We start from the raw sequence: 15,388 nt of genomic DNA, 5'->3' as shown, positions 1-15,388 counted from the left end.
AGGACAGGGGTGGGGAATGGAAGGGCATGGTTGAGGGGACGCAAGGGCAGGGCTGAGAGGATGGAAGGGCAGGGTTTAGGGTATGGAAGCGCAGGGCTGAGGGATGGAAGGGCAGGGCTACAGGGATAGAAGGGCATGGCTGAGGTAATGGAAGGGCTGAGGGGATGGTAGGGCAGGGCTGATGGAATTGCAATGGCATTGTTGAGGGGGAGGAAGGGCATGGCTGAGGGAAGGGCAGTGTTGTGGGGATGGAAGGGCAGGGCTGGGGGGATGGAAGGGCAGGGCTGTGGGGATGGAAGGGCAGGGCTGGGGGGATGGAAGGGCAGGGCTGGGGGGATGGAAGGACAGGGCTGGGGGGATGGAAGGGCAGGGCTGGGGGGATGGAAGGGCAGGGTTGGGGGGATGGAAGGGCAGGGCTGGGGGGATGGAAGGGCAGGGCTGGGGAGATGGAAGGGCAGAGCTGGGGAGATGGAAGGGCAGGGCTGGTGGGATGGAAGGGCAGGGCTGGTGGGATGGAAGGGCAGGGCTGGGGAGATGGAAGGGCAGGGCCGGGGGGATGGAAGGGCAGGGCCGGGGGGATGGAAGGGCAGGGCTGGGGGGATGGAAGGGCAGGGCTGGGGGGATGGAAGGGCAGGGCCGCGCGGGGCACCCTGGGCTTCGGCCGCCATCTTGTCAAAATGTCGCCTCCCTCCCCGCGCCGCCGCCTCCCGCCTCCCGCGGCGTGAAGCCTCTCCACCTTCTCCTGAGCCTCGTCTTCATCACCCTCCTCCTCCTCCTCATCATCACTCACCAACAACAACAACACCACCATCGTCCTTCTCAACAGCATCACCTTGAGCCTCCTCGTCAACACCATCACCGTCATTGTTTGACATCCACTCGTCAGGGGAGCCTCGTCTCCTCTCCTCCTCGTGTGGGAGCTGTCGTGAGTTGCCGTGGGAGTTGTGGCTGTAGTTGCTGTGCTGTAGTTGCTGTGCTGCAGTTGTTGTGCTGCAGTTGTGGCTGTCGTTGTTTGGTTGTAGTTTGTTAGCGAGTGGGCGGCCCGACCGCTCACTGCGAGAGTTCACGATACAGGCGACAGCTACACACAACTACAGCTACACAACTACAGACACACAGCTACACACAACTACACACAGCTACAACTATACACAACTACAGCGACACAACTACAGCTACACACAGATACACACAGATACACACAACTACAGCTACACACAGATACACACAACTACAACTACACACAACTGCAGCGACACACAACTACAGCTACACACAGATACAGCTACACACAGATACAGCTACACACAGATACAGCTACACACAGATACACACAACTACACACATACACACTACAGCTACACACAGCTACAGCTACACAAAGTTACAAACCGCAACACACAGCTACACTGTTACAGCTTCGGGGAGAGCTACAGCTCCAGTCGACACTACAGCCTTAGCTACACACAGCTACACACAGCTACAGATACACAACTACACATACACCTACACATACAACCATACCCACATACAACTACATACAACCATACCCACATACAACCACACACACAACTACACATACACATACAACTATACCCACACAACCGTACCCACATACAACTACAGCCGAGGAGGAGGAGGGCTACAGGAACTGCTACAGCTGTAGCTCCGGATACAGCGACCACTCCTGCAACAGGGACAGCTGCTGCTGCTGCTGCAGCTTACATCGACAGCCTCTTGGGAACAGCTACAGCTGTATCGACAACCACAGCCTCGGCAGCAGCAGCAGAGATGACGGAATAAGGCGGCCGGCGAGGTGTGGCAGCGGACATTGTCACGATTGCTGTGGTCACCACCATCACCACCGTCATCATCGCCGTCATGGTTATACAGTAACATCGTCGTAGTGGATAACTTCATAATGCTCACACGTTGAACATCACTTTCGCCATTGTCACCGTGGTCATCGTCAGTTATCTGAACAGTGATCAGTGTCGTCACAGGCCTCACGATGGTCATGGGGACTTTCATCATGACCACCCCTCTTCACGGTAACACTCTTCATGAACACTCTTATGGTCAACCTCGTTTTAGTAACTCATCAATGTTATAATAATGATGGCCTCATCACCTTCAACATCATCACCGGCCTACCTGTGGGCCCGTCTGTCTCCTAGTTTGTGTGTGAGTGGCCGGCTTGTGTGTCTGGGTCATGTGCTAACTGAATGTGCCGCTGTGTGTGCGTGTCTATTAATCTATGTCTCTTTGTCTATGTCTGTGTGCCTCTGTATATAACGCCTGTGTGTGTGTCCATGTCTCATGTCTGTATACGTGTCTTTGTATCAGCGTCTATGGGTGTGTGTACAGTGGTGCCTTTTTATGTGTGGGTCTAGCTATCTCTCTCTGTATGTTTATGTCTGTGTTTCTGTAGCCTTGTCTGGCAATGTTTCTGTCTCTGAGATTGGGTGTGGGCTGTCTCTGTCTTTGTCTACCTGCATCTCTCTGGTTATGTCGAAGTGCATGACTGACTGCGTGTGTCCCTTTTGCTCCGTGTACGTCTGTGCATTGTGCCCCCGTGTGTCTCTGCATTTCTGCCGTGCCTGTTTGTGTCGAACCGTATGAGGTGTTCTATGTGTGCATATCACTGTTTTATGTTTCTGTGTGTATTGTATATGGATGTGGTACATCTGCATGGATATCATGTTCCTGTTTCTGTATACAATATCTAAGTATTGCAGTGCCTCTTGTGTGTCTGTGTGGGTATTTCTCTGTGTGCTGTATATCCCTATGTTGGTTATGGCTGTTTGTATCTCTGTGTTGATATGTGTATGGGTGTCTCCCCACGTTTGGTTGTGTCGCCCAGTGTGCCAACACAATAAACAGGCCTGGGCCCGCAGTCATGTCGACGGTGGAACCCATGGATGTGCGGTTTGGCCGCCTGGAAGGGATGGTCAAGGACCCCCGCTCAGAAGTAAACGCTGAGGGGCTGCTGGTGAGTGTTCTGGCCGCGATCATCAGGTTTGTCCATCTGTGTAATTGTCTGGAAGTCACAAGCCCAGCGATGTCCACTTATACCCTAATTCCACTGGCACTTCTGAGTTGAGCCAGTGCGGGTCCTCACGGTATGGGTTGATTTCCGCTGGCTTTTTGCCTTGCCGAGCTGTAACCAAACCATGATAAGTTGGCCACAAGACATCTGAATCTACCTTGGGGCCAAGCAGGGCCAGGTGCGGGGTTAAATACGCGTTCATCGCGTTTACATGCGTCTCGATATCGCACATTGTGTGTAATGTTAGCGGTGGGCATCTGCAATGGAAGAATTACCTGAATCTCCAGACTTGTGACAGCCTGGCTCAGCATGGCACTTGCGCGGCTTGGATTTGCCAGTGGAAAAGGAGTATTGTTAAGTGGTAATCATGGTAGACCAGGGGTGGCTGCTTAGTTACTGAGTTAAGGCTGTAGGGCCTGGTTAGTACATTGTGCTGTGAATGCAGTTAGTCGAGTTCAATCTCCTGCCAATGCTAACGTCAGTAAGTGATATCTAAACTGTGTCAAGGCACTCCCCTGCTGTTCAGGCTACACTACCCAGTGGGATGAAGTATGGGCAAATAACCCCCTTATAGACATGGCGTGGGAGAGGCCTTCATCCAGCAGTGTATTTACAAGTTCCAGGTAAACAGGTAAATAAAATAATGAGCAGCAACCATGCAGTACACGCACTGTCTTGTCGGGTGAGCGTGTGGCTGGAAGGGCCGTGTGGGAAGCCGACTGCAGCATTCTCGAAAAGTGAAACCGCACTTCACGCTTTAGCGGTGAGGTATGCAGGGCTGTGTACCCGTAGCAGTCTCACTTCAGGTCAGCAGCGAGCCACCTGTTCCACTGATAACTCTTCAGGAAGGAAAAACATTCTTCGCTGGGTTGCACCGTTGTTGCTCACGATCAAATGTGTTATTTTTAGAAAGCCCTATTTACAAAAAAATCCTCTGGTCGCACCGTCAGGATTTCCAGGTGTGCTGGTGAGGTAGGGTTGGGCAGGTGGGGCTGATGTGTGCGGTGGTGCCTGGATTTCCTTTTGCAGCCTCCATGTGCATTCATGCCATTGCCCGCACTGGCCACACCCATCGTGACCTTTCCGGAAAAGCCCAATCTGACTCATATTCTCCCCAACTCCTGGATGTGAAATTGAACCCTCGAAGGAGTTAAATATGTAGAGGCTGGCAGCGCTGGGCTGTGCGTTATAGCGTTTTATTCAACGTGCACATCTCTTTCTATAATTTGCCCTGAATCGTGTTTTTAGTTGCATTACTTACTGCTACAGTGGTTACAAACAATTTGAAGTAATCGCTGGTTTCTTATTCAGTCCAAGTTAGCATTAGTTTTTAGCATTATGATTGTGCTGAGCATACGTATGCACATTGGCCGGTAATGTGTACAGTGAGTGTGATTTTCTAGCCTTACGGTGTGCATTAGCACCAGCTAATGAACCGGCTAACGCACGCAGCAAGACGTGCATGTGACTGTTGGTTCACACGCCTGACCGCTCTAAGCAGGACATGGCTATTCAAACATGCTCTATGTACTCGCCCTCCTCTCGTCATGCGTTTCACAGAAACAGGAAGACTTCCCGTAAGCTTCCCAGGCATTTGTATGTATGTTGAACTTCTTTCGCACCATACGTAGCCAACCGTGCTAATCGGAGGTGCGGAGGACGGACAACAAACTAAACACAAATAATCAGTTTAAAATAATATAGTTTTCAGTCGAGATTTGTACGAGTAGATCATTGAGTGACAGTGCAAACCCCAATGTGGTTGGTTGTATCTCGCAGATCTGCGGCCACTCCCAGAGATGTGGGAAGATGGGTGCCAAGTTGTGTATTAATGTGGCTTCACAAAGCCTTCCCTTGCATGTTTTCTACTTCTGCCTCTGTAGCTGTTTGTGGTGCTATCATTGCTTGGTTCACTTGGAATTGAAGGAGACTGGCTGGCGTTGCGAACTACACAGTAGTTGGGTTGAGGGCCGCAGTTAAGATCCTTTGTTTTGCGTATGGTAGTAGCTGTCTGTGCCACACAGAGAGCAGAGTATGGGGCAACTGCCCGCTGAAGTGGGAAGCAGTTTTGCCTCCTGCAATTGCAGACAACAGAGACCGTCCTGCATGGACATTTTTTGTTTTGTATATTTACATAGCGTGCTGAAATATTCGCTCAACCAGACTCACCTCGTGCCACCCGGCACGTTCCAGGGCTGCGCTGTCTTGTTTGCTGTGGTGGGAGCTGCTCACGAGTCACATGCTTTGTTCGTTTAAGTTCAGCTGGGTTTCCCAATGCACCGTGAGGTCTAGGTCAGTCATACATACATAATGTACCGTACGTACGTTAACATTTGGTATAATCAGGATAGAGCTCGGTTTGTGTTTGGCTCATTCATTGTGCAGCAGACTCACTGCCCACTTTCCCCTTGTGTACCTCTGACTTGAGGTTTGTTGCACATATACAGCTCTTTTGTCAATCCACTTTGAGATGAAGGATTTCTCACGCTGTGTGAGTCGTGGGAGTTATTTGGCCAAGTCTCACCACGCTGGTTAGTGGGGGTTGGTGAAGGCTGGGAACGTAAGACATGTGAGAGGCGAGTAGCAGTAAAGTACAACAACATATTTGACTGCACTACCGGCAACATAGCCTTACAGCGCGTTTGTGTATGGTGGCCAGCCACCCATTCAAGCACTATTCAGGCTGTTTAGCTGGTGAGACCTAACATTATCGGGCGCATTACGGGTGATTTGGTCATATGCTGTTTGAAGTGTTTGTTGTGTAAACTCCACAGTCATCATCGTTCATGGTCTGCACTTCCCTATAAATGTTTGTCAAGAAATATCTGAGATGAGTCCAGTGGTGGGCTCGGTGAGATGCTGGCACGGCTGGAAGTGCCACTCTCCGTGTTACTAATCAAAGGGGCGGCGGGCGTCGTGCCCGTGGCGTGAAGCTCTAATTCCTTCTCAGCACGGCGCCCACATTCACATTTAACGATTGTGGCAATCACCTGCTGACACGCGCTGACGAGTGTCCTGTGGCTGGGAGCCTCTGTGGAGGACTGTGCTCTGATCTTGTCTTGTATTTATTTGTTGTTATCCCATGCACAGATGGTGCAGCTGCGGTGTAACCCTTGTAGCTTTCAGTGTTTTAAAGAAAATGCAGCCCAAAAAACTGACTATCTCTAATGCTGTGTGTCCTAGGCTGTCTTACCTTTCAAGCTTTCTTGGAAATAATGCTTTTGAACATTATTGTCAGGCACGTCATTATAGTACTCTACTGATGTCATCCATGACTGCTTGGATCTCTCAAGATCAGTGCACATAATAGTGCTAGAAAATGACCCACTGAAGCAGATACCACAGAGTTATGTCTGAAATCCCTAAAAGTGACCATTAGTCCACTTAATTCTTGTCCACTTTCTCAATCACTCTGCCTCTGAAAGTAATGTTTGTCGCATGACAGCCAAGCTAACGTTTTAAAAAAATTCTCAGACCTGACATTTATTCAGATTAAATGCATAACCAAATTCAATATGATAATTATTTTGCGTGCAATGATTGGTGGTCAGGCTGACACCATCAACTCACGACATTAGTGGACCCGGTTTAATCACAAGCAACTTCCTGCATTCAAATCCAAGATCTCAGTCATGTTAACTCAATACTCTTGACATTTCAGCCATCCAGCTACCTATGTATGCATGTATGTTGTTGAACTTCTTTCGCACTGTACGTAGCCAACCGTGCTAATCAAGAGAATGCGATAGCAGTATGCCTGACCCTAATTATTTGGTATATTCTTGTCATAACGAACCTTAAAACTTGTATTTTGACAGCTTAGGACACGCCATATGTTTCTAGAAGACGAGAGCTGTCTGGATTGTTTAATCGATGGCAGAGTCGTGTGTCTGACAGATCAGCAGCTCCCAAGCAGGGGTCCCTGCTGTGTATGTTACCCAATGCACATATCGCTTGATATGTGAGCTAAGAAGACTGGCTGACATGGGGAGACAGGGAGAGGGAGTTGCGCGACTTGCTTGAGATGGGTATGTATTCAGCTACTGTACTGTTAGTGGCGTAATGTCGGTGGTACCCGGCTATGTGGTGGTATGGTGTGGGCGGTGCTGTATGTCAGTGGTGCCTGGGTGTGTGGTGGTGTTACTTGGTGGCTTGTGAATGGTGATCTTCGAACGTTTTTGGAGTCGATCAGCAACTTGTGTATATTCATGTCGAAGTTGGTGAGTGATCCAGTGGGCGGCTTCAGGAGTAGCCAAGTGAATATCTGAAATGCTGCCAGCAAAAGTTTGAAGCGAGCAGGGCAGTTACTTTCTAGTACATGGCTTGAGACTGGTGACCGCAGTGACACTGTGGGCTATTCTTAATTGTCCACCAGTCTAAAAGATATCCAAATCTGTCGTGTGATTTTCTGATGTGGTTCAGCACAGACCATTGCTTGTGGGAAAGATTAATGTGGTTCGGTTTTTCTGTGGGACTGGCAATTAAGTGTTCATTCGGGACGTTGGCATTGTCCCAGGTTGCTCTGCACTGAGCCGCAGGTTTGAGTGTGGACGTTGTGAGAATGTGCGCTCAGTCTCAAAGTGGCTTGCAGAACGTTAGGCATTTTGAGGTTCTGAAAGTCCTCAGGAATTGGTACATTCTGATTGGCCGTGATGCGGATGTAGACACAAGTTGTTTAAATGGCGTGCTATGTGGTGCTGTGTTGTGGGACTGTATGTTGTTGGTGGTATGCTGCATGGTAGATCTGGGGTGTGTGGTGGTGCTGGGCTGTGTGGGGGTGGTCTGTTGCATGATGGTGCTATGCGGTGATGCTATGTGATAGTGATCCTATGGGGTGGTGGGGAGGCTGTAGAGGCTGTGTTCACTGTGTGAAGAAAACACGTACCCACACACAACAGCCGTCTGTTCTGCAGACGCTCCAGAGATCCACAGGAGAAACAAAGACACAAAACAAGTTGAAACACAGCGGTGCATAAAAAAAACACGTGTTGCCAAATCCAATGACAATTGGGTGAGCGTTTGCATGGCTGGGCTGGTGCTGGGGAAGGCGGCACGGCTGTGTGCGCAGCCCGAGCTCCGAACAGAGCCGCTTTCACGTTGCTCTGGCCCCGCGACGCCACCACACGCTCGGTGGAGCAGCACAATCGGCGATTGTGACGGCCGGCATTTGCAGAGTGATCTTTATACTTGACGGAACCAGTGGACCGCACATTTGGAAGTTGTGATGAAAAACACGGTGGAATTTAAAACAATTTTTTAATGAGTATTTACACAAAGCGCTTGTTAAGGAATCGGCTAAACATCCCTGAGGCAGGACCCTCCTGTCAACAAAATTTCCTGAGGTTCTGAAAAAGTTTGCTGGATAAATAATAGGGGGTGTTTGCTTGCATACATACCCTGGTGATGTTACACATTCCCCTTACTTTTACCGGCATGCCGTTGCAGCATGAGGCTTTTCCTTCAACTCTGCTCTTGTATGAATTACATTTATATTTTCTAATACAAGCAACACAGTCTACAAAGAGAGGAGTCACTTTGCTGCTTTCAAAGTTGCAATGTGTGTCGGCTCAACCCTCCCTGAGGCTGTAAGTCATTAAGTGTGTCATTAGGCTATCAACAATGCTCTGATTCACCTTTTAATATCAATGGTTATGTTCACAATACTTGCATCGAATCAGCAGTGTATCAATCTTTTTAAATTTGCATATTTTGGATGTAATGGTTTTGTGTCATTCCTGTAGCCACTAGAGGCCGATATGTTCGCCACAGTTTAAAATAAAACGATTCTAAAATATAATGGCGACCTTGAATTGTGACTTTTAATAAAATCGCCAGGGGCGGTTTGTGGTAAATCGTTACACCCCTAAAAAATAACTCGCATCGTTTGTAGCAGCATTACTAAAAATATGTATCGCTGAAGGCATGTGTGGGTGGACGGACGTGCGTAAATCTGAAGCCGTCACGTCTGTAAGTTTAGCCGTGTGTTGTTTTAATCATTCCACCCCAGCGCCATTTGTGGATTGCCGTCTCTGGAATCTCCTCCATTGCGCTGTTACTGCTGCGTGGCCTCGTGCCATCGCAACCGAGGCGCCGTTGTGCAGCCCGCAAGCATGTGATGCACGGGCTTGTGCATAGAGCCATGAAACTCGTCCCATTATTCTCTTAGCCCTCGTATATAATTCCTTCCCATAAAAAACAGTTGCAAGCGGAAAGTAGCTTCAGCAGATGGCCACTTGAAGGTTGTGCCATTCGCCACCACCGCCGTATCCTTGTTCAATCATTTCTTACACGCTAATTCACACATGAATGTATAAGTAACAGGCTCATAATATATTAATAACCATGAAATAAGCCCTCTCCATCACTACCCTCTCTGAGGTGTTACCGGTTGTTAATCCTTTTAAAAACCACACGACATAAAATATTCACTCAGGTCATGCATATAAGACATGGCAAAGCGCTACGGTTATGCTCATAACGCCTGCCTTGTCATCTCGAAAATCTCTGGCTGAGTGACGCTTGGGTGCAGCGCTGACAGGAAACCTCATGCTGCTTGCGGAGCAGAAGGCGTTCACGCTGGTGGGTATGGCTGTGTGTGCTACTCCTCAAAAACCTGACGTGGGTTTTTGGGTTCATGACCTGGTGGTATTTGCCTGTGCTGATGCACGAGTGGTACTAGTCTTGTGTGCCAGGTGGTACATGCTGGGTGATTCATGTCAAATGGTTCGTCCTGGAAGTTACTTGCGGTTTGGTTCTGGTTCATGCTGGATGGTACTTTTTGGTTGGTATTTGCCTGATGATTTGTACTGGCTGGTACCTGATGGGAGGTGCACGGCAGATGCCTGCTGTGTCTTCTGTAGGGATTGGTAATGGCAATTGATGTGTGTTAGCCGGTGCATGCTATATGGTGTGTGTGAAGTGGTTCATGCTGGATCGTGTGTGTTAGCTGGTCCTTGTCACTGGCAGAGCCAGTGGGGGGGTGGGGTGGCACGTGCCCCCCCAATGATCCGATCGAAATCTCTCATTTCGATCAGATCATTGGGGTTTATTAGTAATAAATCGGCATTTTGCGAACCCCACTGCCACTGTGTAGCATATTATTACGTGCCCAGGACTCTATGAGGTGATAGGACAATAGTCTGAGTCCATAATTAGCAATAAGTAACGGCAAAGCAGTTATAAGTGACTCAGAATTGTGCGTAGTTGCATATACAGTACACGACTTCCCTGAAGGCATACCTTCAGCGAGCGCGATGCCGATCACACACGGTTCAAATTCGACCCTCGATCGATGGCTGAGCCATTGCCGCACACGCGTCGAATAAAAAGCGAGGGACAAGTCCTTACTAACAACTCCGCTATCATTTTTCATTGCTGGAGGGGTGGCCCCCTCTACCTGAAAATCCTGTCTCCGCCATTGGTGCTTGTTCACTTCTGTGTGTTAGCTGGTGGGTTCCGGTTGCTTGGCCACAAGTGAGCACCCAGCACAAGTTGCTGGGTGCTCACAGTCACTGGCGCCGAGTTGTTCAGATGAGAGATCCATGTAACGAGCGATCCGTTGCTTCTCCTGTAGCCGTGCACTTAGGCTCGCGGGTAAAACAATCGTAATGGCAGCCATAGCGCCGTCTTACCTCGATTGGGTAGGGTCTACTGAACCAGCAGGAGTGTCATGTGCCATCTGCATGCTGGGGCACGAATGGACGGGCAGCCGCACACACGCAGCAACACCCAGCCCCAGCCAAACACAAGATGCTGTCGTCAGGAGTCCAGTAATTATGAAACAAAAAATTGTGATTCTGCGTTGGCAGTGGTACACAAAAAAAAACTCGGCATGTTAATTAATAACACTACTCAAACGAAGAAAAGGTATGTAATAGGTGAAAGGTCAGGCAATGACCCTGCTATCAAGAAGGCCATTGTCCGAAACGTTGCTTTTTATTTTTATTTCTTAATCATTAAAAGTGATTTCCTGCTCATGAGCATCGGGGCAGTGCTCATCTCCTGTTCACAGTCCTGAGCCAGTTGAGAAAATTCCACATTTTGATGGCGGGGCAAGTCTCTCCTTAGTGCAACTGCATGACTTCACCACAAAGTGATACTTTCTTACTGAACCCCGAGGGAGGGATGATGGGTCAACTCTCAACCAGGATTTGAACTCGCAACCTTCTGATTGCAAGCCGCTCACTGTATTGCTTAGCCACCTGTAGTTATGAAGCACCTTAAGCATGGTCTTGGATAAGCATTCCTCTGCAATTTACAAAGAGCTGTGTAATCACACTGTCCACAGATTGTGTTTTCAAAAATGGGGCATCTGCTGAACTTTCCTGGTTCATGAGGCTGCTGACACAGCTTCGCCTCTGTAATACCTGATGCATTTTAGCTGGTGAGTGTTAGCTGATGTGTCAGAGATCATCCCTGCCAAACCAACCACTTGTGTGCCACGCCACCTTCCGAGGTGCTTGCTAACAGCACTTGCCTCAAAAACCCATGTAGTCTACACGGGAGAGGGGGGGGGGTCTTTATCTTTTACTCAATGAGCAGACTGAGCGCGAGTGAGCGAGCGGCTGAGCGGAGTGTGGCCGAGTGGCTCTCGGTCACGTGTCACCGTGCTGACAAGCCGGGACCTGCAGCGCCAGGGCTGCCAAGCGAGCTGACCGCACCCGTCACCTGGCGTTGGTGTTCACCGCGTGCCGCCTCTGATCCGCCACGGCGTGGCTGGTGGATGGAACACGTGTCGAGGAGGACTGCCCACTTCAATAACGCACACTGCTGCTGTAAACTAGGGATGTCACAATTCCTCAGTCAGTCAATTAATTGTCGCCTCTAATTTATCCACTGCTGAGTAGATGTGTCACGAAGTCGCTGCCATCCATCACGATCACTAGCTGCTATGCATTGCTCTGTCACCACGGTGGTTCTCCTCTTGGGCGAGTTTCATACTTTGGCTGCCATTCCTTAGTTATTCTCTCACACTGGCTATTGTACCATGTGTCGATGTGTTCTATCCAAGCCCACTTTGTAATGCTATGGATGTAAGTTGTTTAACTTATTTCGCACCGTACGTAGCCCACGAACTATACACAAAGAGCACCTCTAAAGAAATGAGTTTTCAATCTAGATTTAAAAGTGTATAGCTCCAGTGGCATCCTAATATCGGAAGGAAGAGTGTTCTAGACGGCCACAGAAGTGCACCTTAAAACTCGCGATGTAGCATGATGGCCTCAACTTGTTTTTGCTCTCTAATCCACGTTCCACTGTTTCAGTGTAATTCCAAACATATGTCTCACTTCTGTGTGTATGCCTTTCAATTAGCCCTCACTTGGGTATAAATAAAAACTTATGGATATCTGTATCTCTTTGTTAATGGAATCTCACCTGCATGGAAACAAATACTTCTGTGTATTTGTCAATGGGCACTCACCTGGATATAAATAAAGACTTCTGTCCATATTTCTGTCCATATGTCTGTAAGTGGGCTCCTACATGAGTATTAATGAAGACTTCCATCTGTGTGCCTTTGTCAATGGTTTCTGACCTGCATTTTGATAAAGATCTGTCTTGTTTGTTTGTTTTTATTTGTTGATGGGAGTAAGAAACATGCTTGTTTGTTGGGTGAATCAATATTTCCCAGTTTTGGATTCTTTAGTCCACATGGCATTAGCGGCCGCCCTGCGAAGCGGAGCGTTTCATATTGCTGGTTATGGGCATGAATAGTTGGAATATATCCCACACTCAGACCTTAAACAGAACTTGGACTTTCAGTCTTGCTTGCTCTTTGGTTAATAATGTGGTTTTATGCTGATCTCAGCCCTGCTCTGGCTGCAGTATTGAGTTATGACCACTCTGGGCTAATTTGGGAGTAGTGTTGTTAATTTAGTTTATTTTTCAGTTTTGGTAAAAAAATGAAGTTTAGTTATTTTGCGCTGGGAAATCAAATTGAGCTGGTGACTTGGATTGCGAGACCAGTGTGCTAACTGTAACACCACGGCAGAAGTTGCCTATATTGTGTTCCTGTCCTATCAGAATTCTGAATCCTGCGTTTTACCCAGTTGGGCAAATCATGATGTCCTCCTTGTAGTTATCACCAGAGGCGTGAGTGTCCAAATCCCCTAACTCGGTCTCTGTGGGAAATGCTTTGGCAGCAAATGTAATGCGTCTCATGTTCCAACATTCTAGAGTAGCAGTGAAAATGAGGGGATGCGTCCTGTGTGCACTGGCTTGACTCCTGAGTAACGTATTTATTAATTTCCATATGTGTGCGTCTGTGCCGTTATTTTTGTTTTGCTTTTAGGACGGCCTCGACGCGCTGGTGCTAGATTTGGACTTCCCCGCGCTTCGCAAAAACAAGAATATTGACAACTTCCTCAACAGATGTGAGTGCTCTTCATCGTCCCTAGTCAGCGCTGACCGGCTTAGTGAAGTATGGTCACCCTTCTCCAGCACTCTGCCACACTCCCTAGGTCGTCACCCTGACACCATGCCTATCATTGAGCTGTGCCACGCGTCCAGCACTTCTATCAATCCACTGCTGGATTAAGGCCTCCCCACGCTGTGTGGGTCTTGGTGGGGTTTTTTACCATACTTCACTACATTGGTCAGAGTGCAGGTTTCTGAAGGCAGGGACTGTATACAGGGGAACATGAAGTATAATGCAGCAGTGTAATTAATTGCATTGCCCTCTCCTGCCTAAGCTGTACTCGCAGCATATAACAACCTGTTGTGCATGGAGGTCACCCTTCTAAGAACTTTCCAGGTTCATGCCTGCTTAACTTCCAAGATTTGATAAGATCGGCTGCATTCTGTGTGATTTGATCATAGGCTGAGCCTATGATGTACAGTGGGCAGAGGTGCGTTGGGGCAAGAAACAGGAAAGTGTGGTTTTTGCCCCTTCCTGGAGGATAGGGTCATGACCCCTGGTCTAATCCAGCATCCATTCGTCTTGAGAAGTTGGGGGAGGTAACATACTTGTAACTTCAAGGTGAGTTCTCTCCACTCTAAACCTTTGTCCCCACCGTAGGCATTGTAGTCCTTACACTCACAGGTCCCCTTCATGGTGTGCGTTTTGAGTCTGTACATTTGCACATTTGTTTTAGTCTTGTGGATTGAGGGATTTTGACCAACGAGGTGTAATGCTTTCAGACGAGAAGGCGGTGGGGAAGGTGCGGGACCTGCGCATGAGAGCCAATGACTACGATGTGGTGAAGGTGATCGGGCGGGGAGCCTTTGGCGAGGTGCAGCTGGTACGACGCACGCCTCGCTCGCACGGTGCAGCACCAGCAACAGGACACACACGGCATGAACGCAACCCTACATACAAGACACATGACATTCACAGGACACACCCGCATGACACATGACACTAGACACTCACCGGACCACACAACACACAGGACACACGAGATTATGTAGATGTATAGTTGAGGATGTATGGCTACCTGTTAGATGTGTGGTTGTCGACTCGAGATGTATAGGTTGTTGCAGAGTTACATTTGTGACTTAAAGCTTTCGTGACTGCAGGAATTCATATTCTTTGGGTCTTTCGGTAATTTCACGTAGATAGGTTCAAAGAAAATAACAAAAAACTACGGCGTTTCGATCGCAACACAAGCGGTTCTTCGATTTTACATTAACAGGTTACATTTTTCACACCAACACAGCCGCCTTGGCGTGCCGAGCTGGACGTGGCTGCGGCTCTGCAATCTCACATTAACATGCTCATCTCTCACATTAACACGCTAATCTGTCACATTAACATGCTCATCTCTCACATTAACATGCTCATCTCTCACATTAACATGCTAATCTCTCACATTAACACGCTAATCTCTCACATTAACATGCTCATCTCTCACATTAACACGCTAATCTCTCACATTAACATGCTCATCTCTCACATTAACACGCTAATCTCTCACATTAACATGCTCATCTCTCACATTAACATGCTAATCTCTCACATTAACATGATAATCTCTCACATTAACATGCTCATCTCTCACATTAGCATGCTAATCTCTCACATTAACATGCTAATCTCTCACATTAACATGCTCATCTCTCACATTAACATGCTCATCTCTCACATTAGCATAGCCACCTCAGTGCGCTTGCCGTGGAGGCCGCTCACCGATCTTACATTTAATATGCTAATTTTTACTTGGCAGCCCTTTAATTGGTGGAAACCCCACCACCTTCGCGGTCGCCGTCCACCACTCACATTAACATTCGCTGCCCCGCCCATGCTGCTGACAATCAGGCTGCGCCCATTTCAGGCCTTTATAAACGGTTTGCCTTACGAAGCTAACCCCCTTTTCCTGATGACGACCGCTTGTGTTGCGA

The 15,388-nt window shown here is 48.4% G+C and overlaps 1 protein-coding gene across 3 annotated transcripts in view; it reads left to right on the top strand.

Annotated features, from left to right (window-relative positions):
- Positions 1–665: 665 nt before the first annotated feature.
- ROCK2 (Rho associated coiled-coil containing protein kinase 2) overlaps positions 666–15,388 on the top strand; it is a 42,153-nt gene continuing 27,430 nt past the window's right edge. For 2 of the 3 annotated variants that reach the window (XM_078862792.1, XM_078862789.1), the window contains exons 1-4: positions 666–1,816; positions 2,864–2,992; positions 13,341–13,422; positions 14,189–14,289. In XM_078862792.1, coding sequence (XP_078718918.1) covers positions 2,900–2,992; positions 13,341–13,422; positions 14,189–14,289 — 276 coding nt within the window. In that variant the 5' untranslated portion in view covers positions 666–1,816; positions 2,864–2,899. Of the gene's footprint in view, positions 1,817–2,164; positions 2,993–13,340; positions 13,423–14,188; positions 14,290–15,388 lie in introns of those variants that run through there. The other variant, XM_078862790.1, reaches the window with a different exon arrangement.

The sequence above is a fragment of the Lampetra fluviatilis genome, chromosome 14, assembly GCF_964198595.1.
Source record: "Lampetra fluviatilis chromosome 14, kcLamFluv1.1, whole genome shotgun sequence".
Taxonomy (NCBI): domain Eukaryota; kingdom Metazoa; phylum Chordata; class Hyperoartia; order Petromyzontiformes; family Petromyzontidae; genus Lampetra; species Lampetra fluviatilis.
Note: the sequence above shows the minus strand (reverse complement) of the source record. Positions and strands in the feature narration are given on the sequence as shown.